This window comes from Chrysoperla carnea, chromosome 4 (assembly GCF_905475395.1).
Source record: "Chrysoperla carnea chromosome 4, inChrCarn1.1, whole genome shotgun sequence".
Classification (NCBI taxonomy): Eukaryota; Metazoa; Arthropoda; class Insecta; order Neuroptera; family Chrysopidae; genus Chrysoperla; species Chrysoperla carnea.
Genome location: NC_058340.1, coordinates 17,179,172 through 17,196,149, shown reverse-complemented (window position 1 = coordinate 17,196,149; position 16,978 = coordinate 17,179,172). Strand labels below are relative to the sequence as shown.

General features: G+C 29.5%; 1 protein-coding gene and 1 long non-coding RNA gene across 4 annotated transcripts; both read left to right on the top strand.

Annotated features, from left to right (window-relative positions):
• The first annotated feature begins 2,475 nt into the window (after positions 1 to 2,475).
• On the top strand, positions 2,476 to 7,318 carry LOC123298972 (translation elongation factor 2). Its single transcript, XM_044881076.1, has 6 exons — positions 2,476 to 2,613; positions 3,073 to 3,287; positions 3,474 to 3,667; positions 3,735 to 5,347; positions 6,226 to 6,666; positions 7,113 to 7,318. The coding sequence occupies exons 1-6, from the start codon at positions 2,611 to 2,613 to the stop codon at positions 7,179 to 7,181; spliced, it is 2,535 nt and encodes an 844-aa protein (XP_044737011.1). The 5' UTR covers positions 2,476 to 2,610; the 3' UTR covers positions 7,182 to 7,318.
• A 611-nt stretch (positions 7,319 to 7,929) lies between these two features.
• Positions 7,930 to 15,015, top strand: LOC123298971. Of its 3 annotated transcripts, none has more exons than XR_006535292.1 (12): positions 7,930 to 7,964; positions 8,363 to 8,692; positions 9,016 to 9,061; positions 9,502 to 9,570; positions 9,759 to 9,848; positions 10,142 to 10,312; positions 10,952 to 11,064; positions 12,189 to 12,269; positions 13,382 to 13,439; positions 14,110 to 14,183; positions 14,532 to 14,603; positions 14,935 to 15,015. It is a non-coding gene; the product is annotated as an uncharacterized LOC123298971 (long non-coding RNA). The 3 variants fall into 3 exon arrangements; XR_006535290.1 differs by having other exon boundaries at positions 9,756 to 9,848; XR_006535291.1 differs by lacking the exon at positions 14,110 to 14,183 and having other exon boundaries at positions 9,756 to 9,848.
• The last annotated feature ends 1,963 nt before the right edge of the window (positions 15,016 to 16,978 follow it).

Sequence of the window (16,978 nt, the reverse complement as noted above, 5' to 3'; positions counted from 1 at the left end):
CAGTGTACTATAGCATACAATCTCTATTTAAAATAAAAATTATCAAAACAAAACCAATGTTGAAAAGATACTGTCAACTGGTGTGATAAATCTTTCGAAGGTAGGTTTGACATTATAAATAAACCTTACCACTTGCCCACCGAAAAATAATGACAGGTTTTTGAATTCATTTAACTTTCAAGTTGTGATTGAACAGACTATTGCAACGATTTTCTTTTTGCAATAATATATTCTTGAAGAATATGAATTGATCTAGGCAATACACATTACATGAATGTAAAATTTTTGTAGGAAAGATCGTTTCAATCATGGAGTTATTACAAAAAGGAGATGCAGTAACGTTAAATAAAACGGTATCAGGTATTGGTACTACACATTTTGTCAAGTAGTCGATATATTGGTACGCTATATTTTTAATTAAAAAACATTTGTTTTATGTGAAACTTGTTGAATGTAACAGCGCCGCGTCTCCTTTCTATAATACCTATATGGTTTCAATAGTTTCATCACAAGCTTGAAATTCAAATCGTATTGTTTAGATTACGTAAAATTCTTCTTTTTTTTTAAATTGTCACGCCAATTGACAATTTTTTTAACTATTTTGTGCAAAATAAATGAGATTAACTATCAATAATTAATAGAATTATTATAGATTTTTAATTAAATTAAAAACTCTTCATAAAATACGTCACGCAAACAGGAGGTAGGGGTATAGCTTAGCGTGACGAACTGTGACACAAAGTATGGAGCCTCCCCACACTGCATGTCACACTTCGCCATCGCAAAGAAATGGGACGTTCGCAGTTTGTTAACAATTTCATTTGAATTTTTTTTCAGTCTGATTTGATTTTTTTTTTGTCTTAGCTTTTCCTTTTAGTAAATTTTTACTTTTAAATTACACGTTTTATCTTCAAATAATAGTTAAATAAAAACAAACAGATACTATTTACAATGTCTACGCTTGTTATATTTACTTATCACGCTAGAGAATTGAACATCTGCTTCGTAATAATACCTAACTATGTAAATGTAGTCGTTAAAAAGTAATATTGAACAACTTTTTCAATAATCACAGAACTATTACCTACTCAAGAACATATATATAAGGACGTGAAACACGAGTGGAGAGGGTAGCCAGAAAAAAGGCGCCTATCTGGGTGAGGTCGAGTCCTCGGTCGTTGTGTACTTTGTACTGCGCATCATGCTGTCTTTTGTTTTCAATTAATTGAAAGTGATTGAAAACAATTTCAATTGGTTTCAATCACTTAATATCGCTTTCTCTCTCGTTCGAGAGAAAAACACCCTGACGCGCAGTACAAAGTACACAACGACCTATGACTAGACCTCGCCCAGATAGTCACCGTAAATTCAGCCACGGACGCTTAGAGCTCGACATAGAAGTTTCACGTCCTTATATATGTGTTCTTGTACCTACTACTATTACTTTATTCCAGCATATTTTATTCCAGGTTATTAATGACAATTATTAGGTAGTTAAGTATTATAATAATGCATTTTTACAAATTCGAATACTTTTTAACAAATACTTAGTTTTATATAAATTATGAGGAATCGAGGAATTTTCAATGACTTTACAAATTTCTTTTTCAAAAACTTAAAAAAAATTAAAATTTTCTTTAACTCAAACTGATTTACAACTCTCGGAAAGTTTAAATCTACATTTTTGGAGAAAGTTAATGTCTTTTTTGGGTAGTCAAATTAATCATCAAAGATAAAATATATTTATGATGATGCAGGGAATTTTTCCCTGTAATCATCTTTGGAAAAAAGTGGGTTTACAAATTACGAAAGTTTCCTATTTGTACCAAAGGTTACTTTAGATATTTTTCACATTTGATTAAATAAAATTATGGTATTAATAATTGATGATTGCAATTTCAATTACTAATCAAAAATAATTTTAGAAAGTCACTTTCAAATGAAGTGACACGCCTTGACAATGTGTATAATAATTTCTCAACCTTATCATTTTTGAAATTTTTAAAGTGAAAGATAAATTTTTATTTTCAGATAGTGGAAATGTTGATTTTCAAGGAACTTTCGAAAGAATATGGGATAATCATATGGATAGCTTAGAAAAATGTCCTAAATGTAATAGAAAATTTTTCCCAGACAGAATAGAAAAACATATTGCAGCTTGTGCTGGATCACAAAAATTAATTAAAAAGAAATCTTAAACTTTTCAAATTCATTTGCAATTATTTTGTAAATTTAATTTCCTTAACTATTATAATACTATTTTGTACAATTTTTTTGAATAAATGATATCATAATTATGTTTTTCTTCATGTTATTTTATTACTATTATTATAAAGTTAAATGTTCAAAAAAAGAATTCGTACTAATAAATATTATAAAATCCATACGTGCCGCTTAAAAATTTAAAAATTATCGGCAATGTTCTAAAGCGCATGTTTCAAAATAGATGGTGCTCTATTTCAATGAGTTCGGCTATTCCGACGTACTCATCATTGGTTCGTGGCAAGTCGCTGTGTCCGATCACGTTCATCATTCTTCCTTTCTCTGAGTGTACGCCATTCTTGGCGTTTGGAATTTTTATTTGTTAAAGAAAATCGACAATCATCCAAGATGGTAAGTACAAAATAATATTATTTTATTAAATTAAAATGACTATTAAAGTATTCTGCATGATTTTGTGTGTGTATTTTTTGATTCATTTGCGTTTTTCAATCAATATCCGATATATGAATAATTAAGTACCTACTTCACCGTATATTGCACAATGATATGGAATCCAAAAGTTCAAATATGTTATTTGACCAAAATTTCCTTCGAAGGCCTTAAACTACCGTTGATATGTTTATTTAAAACTCAATTTTATAGCAATTTTTGTTTGTTTAAAATTTTGTTTGCAATCATATGGTAAACTTTTAACACGTTGACATGAGGCATCATTGAGGGTTAAGTACAAACCTAAATCTATAAATTATCCAGTGATTCAACATGGTGATTTTAATTATTAATTATTCATAAATTATTTTTATCTTAATTTATTTTCTACATAATTAATTTTTATTTCTTTGTTTATAGGTGAACTTTACAGTAGACGAAATTCGTGTCATGATGGACAAAAAGAAGAATATCCGTAATATGTCCGTCATAGCTCATGTAGATCATGGAAAATCTACTTTAACCGATTCTCTTGTTTCAAAAGCCGGTATTATTGCTGGAGCCAAAGCCGGAGAAACTCGATTCACCGATACCAGAAAGGATGAACAGGAAAGATGTATTACAATTAAATCAACGTAAGTTTTTCATTATGATTGTTTTGCTCTATTTTTCTTTGAAATGATGATTGTTCTTCACAGACCTGTTCTGATTAAAATAATGACGACAATTAAGAACGGCCAACTGATAATTTCCCACCCTTTACACTTTGTATTAAGTAGGGTAGAAAAATCGTTAATTTAATACATATTTCTTTTATTTAGTGCCATCTCTATGTACTTCGAACTCGAAGATAAAGATTTAGCATTCATCACTAACCCAGACCAACGGGAAAAAACAGAAAAGGGTTTCTTAATTAATTTAATTGATTCACCCGGTCACGTTGACTTCTCATCAGAAGTAACAGCTGCTCTTCGTGTAACTGATGGAGCCCTTGTTGTTGTGGATTGTGTATCAGGTAAATTATTTAAAAACAGAAAATTTTAAAAATAAGTGACTTGAATCTAATGAAAGTGTTTCTCTAGGTGTATGTGTACAAACAGAAACCGTACTCCGTCAAGCTATTGCTGAACGTATCAAGCCCGTACTTTTCATGAACAAAATGGACCGTGCTTTATTAGAACTTCAACTTGATTCTGAAGAACTATATCAAACTTTCCAACGTATTGTTGAAAACGTAAACGTTATCATTGCTACATACTCTGATGATAATGGACCCATGGGTGAAGTACGTGTAGATCCAAGCAAAGGTTCAGTAGGTTTCGGATCTGGTCTCCATGGTTGGGCCTTCACTCTTAAACAATTCGCTGAAATGTATGCCGAAAAATTCAAAATTGATACCGTAAAACTTATGAACCGTTTATGGGGTGAAAGCTTTTTCAATCCAAAAACAAAGAAATGGTCCAAACAAAAGGAAGCCGACAATAAACGTTCATTCTGCATGTACATCTTAGATCCTATTTACAAAGTTTTCGATAGTATAATGAATTTCAAAAAAGATGAATGTGAACAATTACTTGGAAAATTAGGTGTTGTTCTTAAACACGAAGATAAAGATAAAGATGGAAAAGCTTTATTGAAAGTAGTTATGCGAACCTGGTTGCCAGCTGGTGAAGCTTTACTTCAGATGATAGCCATCCATTTACCATCTCCAGTAGTCGCTCAAAGATATCGTATGGAAATGTTGTACGAAGGTCCACTTGACGATGAAGCAGCTATGGGTATTAAGAATTGTGACCCCAACGCACCTCTTATGATGTACGTATCAAAAATGGTACCGACTTCAGATAAAGGACGTTTCTACGCTTTCGGTCGTGTATTCTCTGGTAAAGTATCAACTGGTATGAAAGCACGTATCATGGGTCCAAATTATACTCCTGGTAAAAAAGAAGATTTATATGAAAAAGCTATCCAACGTACAATTCTTATGATGGGTCGTTATGTAGAAGCTATTGAAGATGTACCATCTGGTAACATTTGTGGTCTTGTCGGTGTAGATCAATTCTTGGTTAAAACTGGAACAATCACCACATTCAAAGACGCACACAATTTACGTGTCATGAAATTCAGTGTATCACCTGTTGTACGTGTTGCTGTTGAACCCAAAAACCCAGCTGATTTACCAAAACTTGTAGAAGGTTTAAAACGTCTTGCAAAATCAGATCCTATGGTACAATGTATCATTGAAGAATCTGGTGAACACATTATTGCTGGTGCCGGAGAATTACATCTTGAAATTTGTTTGAAAGATCTTGAAGAAGATCATGCAGGTATTCCAATCAAGAAATCCGATCCAGTTGTATCATATCGTGAAACAGTATCCGAAGAATCAAATCAAATGTGCTTGTCCAAATCACCAAACAAACATAACCGTTTGTTCATGAAAGCTTGCCCCATGCCTGATGGTTTACCAGAAGATATTGACAACGGCGAAGTAAATCCACGTGATGACTTCAAACAACGTGCCCGTTATCTTGGTGAAAAATACGATTATGATGTAACTGAAGCACGTAAAATCTGGTGTTTCGGACCTGACGGAACTGGACCAAATATTTTAGTAGATTGTACTAAGGGAGTTCAATATCTTAATGAAATCAAGGATTCCGTTGTTGCTGGTTTCCAATGGGCTTCTAAAGAAGTAAGTTTTTTCTTGTATTTTAACATTAGTACCTTCCAGCACAACCAGAGCCATGCTATAGATTGTGTTTGTAATAAATCTCGATTTATTGCATTACAATCTTGGACAGTATTGGCAGTGCTTATGGAAGAAGAGAAATATTTACAAATTCATTGAAACGCTGATACAGAACCGCTATCCTTATGTTCACTTGTATTATGCTAAGGTGAATATGGTACAGTTCAATTTGTTCAGAAATAATGCAAAATTGACGCTACACCAAATCGATAAATCAAGGTAATTTTTGGATTTGACATTAAAAATAAAAATTTTAAGAATTTTTTAAACATTTTTGGGATGTCTGTTGTCAAACTTCAAAAATGGGAATTCTTATAATTTCGCTCGTTCGAATTCTAAAAACTCACCACGATTTGTTCGATTTAGAATTAGATTAGATATGCTAAACTTCTCAAGTTGATATTGCACAATATTTCATAATTTTATATCCCCTTCATTAGAAATCTAAATAATATTGCACAATATCATATACTTTTATTGCCAACCCCCACCCCCTCCGACAATTTTATTACAATTTTAAATTACCCTGGTGGAAAAAATATTTGAAAAAAGAATAAGTCTTAGGAAAAAAGTATTAAGAACTCTGAATTAGACTAGTCCGAAAACGTTGAGAAATTCAAAGTTCCTAAGACTTTTTCAGAATTTCTTATTCTTTCTTCAAATATTTTTTCCACCAGGGTATGCTGTATTTTATTTTTGCACTTATAAATTGGTGAGGGCATTCGACGTCAATTGTGCATAGTTAAAAAAATTTTCTACCAGAATACAAAAATTAAAATGTATAATTTTATTTCTAAACATATATGTACTATTTATTATAGGGTGTACTTTCTGAAGAAAATTTACGTGGTGTCCGATTTAACATTTATGATGTTACACTTCATGCTGATGCCATCCACAGAGGTGGTGGTCAAATCATTCCTACAACACGTCGTTGCCTCTACGCTTGTTTATTAACAGCTTCACCAAGACTTATGGAACCTGTATATCAATGTGAAATTCAATGTCCTGAATTAGCCGTTGGTGGTATTTATGGAGTATTGAATAGAAGACGTGGTCACGTATTCGAAGAAATGCAAGTAGCTGGTACACCTATGTTCGTTGTAAAAGCTTACTTACCTGTCAATGAATCATTCGGATTCACAGCCGATTTACGTTCCAATACCGGTGGACAAGCTTTCCCACAATGTGTGTTTGATCATTGGCAAGTACTTCCTGGTGATCCCCTTGACACCGCAACCCGACCATACACTGTAGTACAAGTAAGTATTCTATATTATTAATTTAAATATTGAAATCATTTTTGGTCCACATTCAGACAATATTAATGGGGTATTTTATTATCATTAATATTCGCGAATCGTGGAAGATTAATTTAGTTCTTTAAGTTTCGGTCTGTGTCTTTTTATGGCATTTTCCTGAATAGGGGTTCTTACATTTCTTCTATTATACGTTATTTAAGATTGTGATCAAAAATATTTTTAAATATTTGATTTTTGGCACCCTTTTCGATAAATTGATTGAAATTTCTTTATAGGATAAAACAGCAGGCAAAAAAATAGTAAAGTTTAATTTATCATAGTGTCAATGAATTAGGGAAAGATGTAATTTTAATTGAAATTACATTGATAATTGAATCAAATTAGATAAAAATATTTTAAATTTGAAGAAATATTATCACTAATTTTTCTTTTTTTTCTTTTTTCAGGAAACACGTAAACGAAAGGGATTAAAAGAAGGTCTACCAGATCTTACACAATATTTGGATAAACTATAAGCTCTAATAAATTTTAGGCTATATATTTAAAAAAATTCACTTTCAATTTAAAATCATTTCTTTATCCAATTAAAAATATATAACTTTCAAAAAAAATCAACACCGGGTTCATAATTCTTTTTATTTATCGAAGACTTCAGAAAAATTATTTATATAACTTAAACAAATTAAATATGATCAGCTTTTGTTAAAAGAAACAAATTTTGTATCACAGTTATATGATAATATAATTTTTTTTTTTTTAAATATATTAATTTTGATTTGGGTGGAGAACTTGAAAATGTCTATCTTTTCTCCTTTTAAAGGAACAACAAGAATTTAAAGAAAAATAAAAGTTGTACATTATTCCAGAATTAAATAAGTAAAAATTTAATTCAATGTTTATTTTACCTTTCTTGATATTTTATTAATAAAAGCATTTTAAGGCTTTAGTTTGTTTTTTTATTTTTTATAAATTATCTTTCAGTATAAACTTGATTAGGTAGGGGTTAAAATATTTGATATCGTATCAGTCTTTTAAGATATTAAATTCTGTAAACAATTCTAAAAATATTTTACATGCCAATTATTAGTATCAAAACGCTAAATATTTCAATAAAATCGTATTAATATTAAGTTTCAAGTAGTTTTTATTTTTTATTGATTTAATCGTTTGCCTTTAAATCAATTGGTAAGTAATTTTTTATTGATAATAAAATTTTGGAATTCAATGATTAAAGTAGGTTTATTTTCTTTTTTAGATGCAAGTTTCTTAATCCACAAAATGTTTTAAGATTTATAAATGTAAGTTAAATTTCAATTTTTATTTCGCCAGTGTATTGCCAAAATTTTAAAGATTAAAATTAAAGTCTTACGACTTTATTAATAAATTTTAAAAGATTTACGACTTTGTTAATTTTGGCAATACAATTTTCTGTTGTACATGGTGACCACATTTTGTACTTATTACTTGATTAGACCAAATTTGCTTGGAATAGGCATGGCACGAACAAAATGCATTCATTCATTTTGAAAATTGTTTAAATTGTGGTCATTACGTTGTTCATGATGGATAAACCCTAAGCCATATTTTACTGTGATGGAACCTTAAAGCTCAACAGGACTGACGTTAATATTATTTTCTTAACATTATAAATAAATTTTATCCATAGAATTTAAAAATATATTTATTTCTATTTCAGAGCTGGAAAATTGTTTTCGCATACTTGAAAAGTTTTGATGAGGTGGCGCTTGCAGTTGGTAGCTCAGACATCGCCTCCAGAAACATGGCGGATGAATCGACAACGCATATCATGTTTGTAATTCCTACAGACTTCGGGAATGGCAAAGATGTATGGAATATTACGAAAAAATCTCAAGGATGCAAACTTATCATTAAAATGCAGCTCATTGTCTTTGATGATCTATTGGTTCACCGATATATATGCAGCAAAGCAGTAGTTAGACAGTTTGCTCCTGTAATCGAGAAAGCATACGCTCAGAACTGCAAAGGCAATTAACCAAAATTTCAGGTACTTTTAATTTAGATATTTTTTTGAATTATTGTCTGTTTTTGTGTTTTATCATCCTAAAATGGATGAAGATAGCGAGATGATTTAAATGTTAAATCTTGTTATTTCTCAAACAATTTAATAGGCCTTACATTATATAAATTCGTATAAACTGAATTTTTTCTTTAATTGTGGTCATTGTGTTGTTCATGATGGATAAACCTTAAGCCATATTTTACTGTGATGGAAACTTAAAGCTCAACAGGACTGACGAAATTACTTTACCTTAACACTATGAATAAATTTTATCCATAAAATTAAAAATGTATTTGTTTCTATTTCAGGGCTGATAAAAGTTTTGGTATGGACGATACAAGTTCATAATGTCAGGTAAATTTCTTTTTATTTTAAATATTTTTTAAATTATTGTCTGTTTTTGTGTTTCATCATCGTCAAATGAATTAAAATAGCGAAATGTAGTTTCTTAATGCTAAATCGTGTTATTCCTCTTACAGTTTAAAAGGCCTTGTATTATGCATTCCATTTGTATAGATTTTGTGCATTGATCTTATTAATTAAAAATAGTTTAGTGGCCATTTTAAGATCTTTTTATTAATAATATAACCAACGGCAGGTGAAAAATTTTGCCTCAATAGAGGCCGAAAGAACCATTGAATAGAAGCAAATAATTTAATGATGACAGATTTTCTACTAGATTAACAATAAAATTGTTATGTTGTTTGCCAAAAGGATTCTGAAAATAATGTTTTGATCAAAAATTTAATTGATGGTAAAAATGTGTTATTAATTAAAATTATTTCTTATTTCAGGAATACGATATTTCTTGTACAATATCTCTTCCTCGCAGTGCAACCTTATTCAAGCAACTTTACTTTTCGGTGAGTTACAATTAAAATTTTAATTTATAGAATTCAATTTTTAATGATGAAAATCTTTTTAAAGAGTAACAATTAAAAAATTGTTGTGTTGTTTAGCCAAAAGGATACTGATAATTTTTTATGAAAATGACTGCTGTAATTTTCGATTAATAGTTTTGCTTATAATTTTATTTTATTTGTTTCAGAAGTATGCCTCTGATTTGAATCAACTACAACTTCAACAAAATATGGGTGATGATCTGATAAATTTGATTTCGTGGCGACTTCTCATTTAAAAGGTAAGAATATAATTGGTAGTAGTAGTGGTAGTACGAAATAAGAATAGATCCTTAATATTTAAACATGTTAAACCATTGTCGCGAAATTTGTTTCGGATCTATTTGCATGTTATTTCATCCCGGTTTTTGTTTTAATTTCCACTTTGAAATGATGATTGTTCTTCACAGACCTGTTCTGACAAAATCAATGACGACGATTAAGAACGGCCAACTGATAAATCTTTCTCCTTTTCTGCCTGACTAATTAAATAAAATGGAAAAATCATAATCTTATATATGTTTATTTTTTGTAGTAAAATCTTCACTAAAAATATGGATGACATTTCTGAATAATACAGATCATTTTGAAGAAGATTTATTTCAATTCCACCCAGTCATCATATTAAGTTCGATAATGAAAATTGCTGTATGGTTGGTGATCTAAAAATTTCAAGGTCGTGATTAGAAAAACTCATTTATAAACGGTAAGAATATTAATATTTACAAAAAAAACGTAATCTATACATAAAAAATTCTTTGTCCTGAATGATCGACTGACTGACGAATCAAGGATCAACGCATAGCCTAAATCGCTTTTCGTAAGCACCTGATAAGTATTTTACGAAATTCTATCTCTAAGGGATTGAAATAGGAGATGTCAGTTTGTACAAAAATCCTTCATTTTGAGTCCACTGCTTAGCCGATTTTAAAAATTATTTCACCTATAGAATCCTACATAGTCAGCAAGTAACATGGGCTATATTTTATTTTAATAAAATTAGGATTTCGCAATAAAATATTAAAACCCATTAAATGGCGAACAAAAAAAAAGAATTCAGTCAGGGTAAATGAAAAGAAGGCTATAAAACAGTAATCTTTGTTTCCAAAGTCGAAACCTTATAAAAAAAAATGTTAAATGAAGATCATAAATTTTTAAGCATTGGTCATTGTCTAGTTTTAATTTTCCTCTTTAAATGATGATTGTTCTTCACAGACCTGTTCTGACAAATTCACTGAAGATGTTTAAGAACGGCCAACTGATAAATCTTTTATATTCTCTGTTTAATTAGATAAAACAAGAAATCATTAAACTTATAACTTACAATTATGTTTTATTTTTTCAGTCCATCTCAAATTTTTCAAACTCGAAGTAAAGATAACATTTATCAGTAATACAGACCAACATCAAAGAAGGGTTTATTTCGAATTCGATTATGATAATCACTTTGTCAGAACGGTGAGTGTATAAATAACTAGTAAAAATTTATGTTAAGGAAGTTCCCTCACCAATAATAGAAAAAAATAAATTAGTAGAAAATGATCCAAATTTTTAGCATGTTGTAGTTAAGGTAGTACCTACACGAAAGTGATATTCCAAGAATTTCTCAAAACTCAGAATATAAAATATTTAATTCATAATACACTTGCTGTTAAAATTAGAAGATGATTTACCATGCCATACATGAGATATTCGCAATTAAAAGTGACGCAATTTGTACGTGTACATGGGAGAAGTGTATAAAAATACACAAATTTACAAATATTATATTTATTTACCAATGAATGACGTCCACCATCTCTATGAAAAACTAATATAATGTAGAATACTATATTTAGAAAATATATAAATAAAAATAAAAATTATTTACCATATAGTTTCGATAAAAAACTTAAATAAATAACTCGTTTTAGCGATAATTTTTGTGGAAAGCATATAAAAACTAATGGTAAAGATATATATCAAAGTATGTGTGTGTATACGTATACAATATATAATAGTGAGTAACTACAGTCTTGTGAAAATAATATTAGTATATGTATAATAGTCATAGTACAGTTAATGCACTGAATGATAGTATTAGTCCAAAACTTTTTGACTGGACGGTCGCGGAGGAACTACCTTAACCATACATATTATTAAATCAAAAAAAACTAAAAACTCGCTTAATTGATCGATAAGATACCCATTTTTTTTTTTTTTAATAATATGTATCGTTAACTACAACATACTAAAAATTTGGATCATTTTCTACTAATTTATTTTTTTCTATTACTGGTGAGGGAACTTCCTTAAACAAACTACCTTATTAAATGTTCTACTATGTCCGTATTTGTAAGTCTTATTTATCGATTATATATCGAAAAAGAGTCCAAATTTTTTATTTAAAGCAATCTCAATTTAAAATTTCTATTATAAACTTACTGACATTAATGACAAATAATTCATGATGACACAACCACAGACCTGTTCTGAGTAAAATTGAAGAAACTATAAATAAAATCTGATTAATTTATATTCTAAATAACAGATAATTCATTTATTTAAAATTAAATTATTAATTTGTAATAATTTGATTACAGATACATGCTCAATATGATGTCGAAATTATCTTAACCAAAAATTATTCAACGATGAAATTAACTATTTATGTTACATCAAAGGTAAATATTTAAAATATTTTTAAAATTGTTTTTACTTGTGGACAAACCAAACCACAGAGTCTTTATACAAAATGACTTTCGGTTAAATTTTCTAAATAATGTTTCAATAAATAAGCCTCTATCATTTGCCAAAAAACAAAGCAATTCATATGATGTTTGTATTTAATAAAGACTAATATAAATATTTCCCAAATAATATGAAAAAATTTGATCAAAAGCCGTTTTGCATAAGAATTCTATGATGAGATATTGTCGAAATCAAAAGGCACTTCAATGTTTAAAGCAATGGGGGATAATCCTGATGTCAGATTGGCCATATTACCCATAAAAATGTAAAACTAAACTTGATAACTTGACAAAATTTGAAAGTAAAATTAAAATTGATTAAAAAACAAAGAAGTAATCAAAGGCTGTCCATCTCTTTTTAACAAAGCAAAGTTTTATTATATATACAATTATCAATGCCTGAAATGGCCTAACTGTGGTACCCAAGGCACTTCACAAACTCAATCTAATGGTTTACAATTTGGGATCAGAGTAAATTTTTTTTATCACTTCAAAGAGATTTTTACTTTAAGATGATTCATTTTTTTATTCTTGAAGTGAGAATTCTTCAGTTTAAGTGAGGAAAAAAAATTTAGTCCGATCGCCCATTGTAAGCCATTAGATTGAGTTTGTGAAGTGCCTTGGGTACTACAGTTAGGCCACTCAGGCATTGATAATTGTATATATAATAATATACCTACATTTCTATAAATAACTTAAAATAACTATGTAAACTTAGTAATCAGGGGTGGATAAAAGATGGTTTAAGGTGCAGGGAAAATTTTATTCTCTGGTACACTAAAGCCATCTTAATTTAATGCAACTTGAGGGACACTTTCGTAACACCGACATTGTACGCTTTTACTCCTCCCCTCCATACTCATTTAAAATTTTCTGAAGTTCTTCAGAGCATAAGTTATAATGATGAAAGATTTGAAGTTAAGAGTAACAATATAAAATTAATATTGTTGTGTTATTTAGCCAAAAGGATACTGATTATAATTCCTAATTTAATACATAATGCTTGGGAAGTTTTTGAAATTAATTTATCCCTTTTCTTTTTACAGGACTTTGGTGGTTAAGTATCTGCTAGTCATCTTGAGGGCTAAACAGTTTCTATATTAGGTAAAAATAAATTTAAAATAATATTTACTCTTTTGATAATACATGGAGATAAAAAGGAAACTTATAAAATATCTAATATGGTAGAAATGATAATATGTTTGTTAACATTTATGCTATAAAAATGACGGAAATACTCTAACACCAATTAATCATAAATCCTTCTTAGGACATCAACTGTACTACTGCAAATCAGCACTTTGATGATCCATCAAGAAGTAGATTAATAAGTATTTTTAGGTGTGGTATTGAAATTTTTAATTTTTTACCGAAATTGATACTGACAATAATTTTTAGTTTTTAAGGCGCAATTCCACCGAATCAACACTGGACGACATGTGGCTCGATATTTGTTGTCAACTTTGCTTATTGTAGACGTGTGACAACGTAGTACAAAATTCAATTAAATTTGTCCAGATTGCATGTTGCATGCTATAAGCATCGATCCGTCCACTGTTGGATAGACAACAACACTGTTAAACTTGTAGCATGTAGCAAGGAGTCTCCTTAATTAACGGAGATATTTTTTTGTCGCATTGTGTTCCCTCTATCTCTGTTAAAAGACTATGTGTTACTTCAATGTTGTATGCTACATGTTGCCTCAGTGGAATTACGCCATTATAATAAATATTACTCAAGGATTTTTTGTTTTAATTTTTTTTTTTTTTCACAGAACTTACAACAACTTCCGTTGATGTCAGAAAAATTTGCCAGTCATCTTTATTCGAATATATTTTTTTATTTTAGGTAAATATTTTTTACGTTTTAATTTACTTCTTTTATCTTTTAGTAATATACCTACTTAGTTTGTTAAAAAAATACTTGAAGTTAAGCTAATGAATATTTTCAAAATATCCTTCTTAGGACATCAAATATACTACAAAAAAGAATTATGATCGTCCTTTAAGAAGTAGATAAATAAAGCATTTCAGGGTGTGGTGTTGAACTTTTGTTATTCTTTACCCTCAATCAGAATTGCTACAGTTTATTACAGTATCCTTAAAAAATTGTAAGCAAAAAGGATACTGCTACTCATTTCTAGTTCTAGGATTGCTTGAAAAGTATTAATTCTATATTATGATTCCTTTTTTACAGAACTTCCATGTCAATGATGTGGTTAAAAAAACAGAAATCTGAACGACCTTGTCACACTGGCTTCTATATTAGGTAAATATATTTCAAATTTTAATATTAGTAACAATAATTTATCTTTGCCTCAATCTTAATCTTCAATATATGTTGGACCCAAAAATTGAAATTAGATTGTAAATATTTCTTACGTTTCTAAATATCTTCTTAGGACACCAAATATACTACAAAACAGTATTACGGTCGTCCTCCAAGAAGTAGATAAATTATGCATTTCAGGGTGTGGTGTTGAAACTTTATTATTCTTTACCCTCAATCAGAAATTGCTACATAAAGAATTAATAGAATTTTAAATTTTTAAGTTTTGTCGAAATGGTAATATTAATTTATTTGTTTTCTTTTTTTGCAGAGAGGTATGTGAAAATGCATATATGTATCATTATTTGACATGTAATTTTTGTTATTAAAATAAAATTTTTAATAAATATAATTTTGTATTTCTTTAATAATCCCCCCTCCCCCCTTAATCAATTTAAAGTAAGTTAACTAGACTTATTGTACATTTACGCTTACATGATCATTCATTATATAAACTCACATGTACGGTTTTTTTAAATTATGTAAGTACCAAAGCTACAAAAAAACGGTTAAGGATATAAAAGACGCTCTTGAAAAGAATCCAAAACAATCATTATCTGGATATTGCTCCTTCAATGGTGATTTCAGGAAATCGAAGTATATGTTAAGTAGGTAGGTAGGGTGTCCTTGTTTGCGGGTACCTTGAAAGCCTGAAGATGTCCTTAATTTTTTCCGCATTCTTGAAAATAAATATTTTTATAATTAAAACGAGTTGTTGGATTTTTTGTCTTTTTTTAATCTTGATTATAGAAGGAAGTGGTGTCTATCCTCTATTCTACATAATCTCGATCTAATAACATTTTAAAGCATGGGAAACAAATTTCTTTCATTCGGTCTTGTATCTTACAATTAGTACAAATTATTATCAACTATAAATAGTCTTTGCACTCAGTAAACAGACATGTCGGGTCGGACGGCATCAGCAACGATAAAGAATTAAGTTGTTTAAACAAAGAAGCTGAAAAGCTTAAAAAATTAAATAAAATTTTTCTTGATAAGTGTAAATTTAAAATAAATTAGTAATTAAAAAAACAATTTTTTCAGTCTTGGAAATTCTTGAAATATCCTTAAATTTTATTTTCCCCAATCCGCTAGCACCCTGTAAAGGATAGAAGTAAATCTGTTGTTTTTTCTGAGCAAAATTTCACCACCTTTTTCTACCTGTAAAAAGATTTCTTAAATAGTTCAAATCCGTTTTGCACTAATTGTGCAGAAACTAAAAAACTAAATTTAAATTAGACAAGATGTCCATGTATGATAATTCGTTTTTTCTTTTTCTCATAAAAAGGCAAATAAAGTGCACAAAAAAAAGAAATTTTGTCCTACCCAAATATTGAATGGCGGCCTTAAAAGAAAAGGAAAGTAGTTAAGGAGTGGAATTTGCTTGAATAATGATTCTAATTTCATGGACGTGATTTTCTGCAAAATCAGACAACAGGAACTTAATTCCATTCAGCGCATCATAACATACCTTTTGTATGCCTGAATATTTTCGAAACGACTTTTTTAATTAATCTGTAACCTACGCTTAAAAATGAGAAGAGTACTTTCGGAGAAAGTACTGTATAACCAACCACTCAAACAAATTATAAAGCCCCCCTTGAAAAATTGTAGAATTTGTTGGATCGAGATCTTTCAGAGCACTAAAATGATCAACGTCACCGTAATATTTGTTGTAGTTAAAGAGTTTTTTTTTTGTTACCAGTTTACAATCTGACGGAAATTAAAATATTAGTTGACAAATAGATACTTGATACTTCGTTAGTGGCTTCCTTTTTGCAAGTGTAGCTAACTTTCTACGAATTTTTTCGAAAGTGCTGCATTTTCAAATGAGCATGATAACGTCATATTTAAGCTTTCGGTCTGAAAAAACGAAGCAGGGAATAGTCGGACACTATGACCACTTGACAAAAATAATTATGAAACAATTCAGCAAAAGTGAACTATGTGTTGGAGAACAAAAATATTTAAGTACGACATATTCGAGGTGGTAAACAAGCTCATTGGTGCAGTATTTTTGTCGGACAAAATATTTTATCATTTGTTAATTATCAAGTGGTCATAGTGGCCGACAAACTCCCTGCTGGGTTTTTTCAGAACGACAGCTTAAATATGGCATTATCTTATCATACTCATTTGAAAACGCAGCACAGAGAAAGTTTGGTAGATTTGCCAAAAGGAAGCCACTTACTAAGTATCAAGTATGTATTTTAACACTATCATTTTATTTTAGAAATCGATTTTTGTGGCGTCATTTTTTACTGTACTTTGGAAGTTGTAATAGAATTGGGCCTATTATATCCAGTTTCTTACAG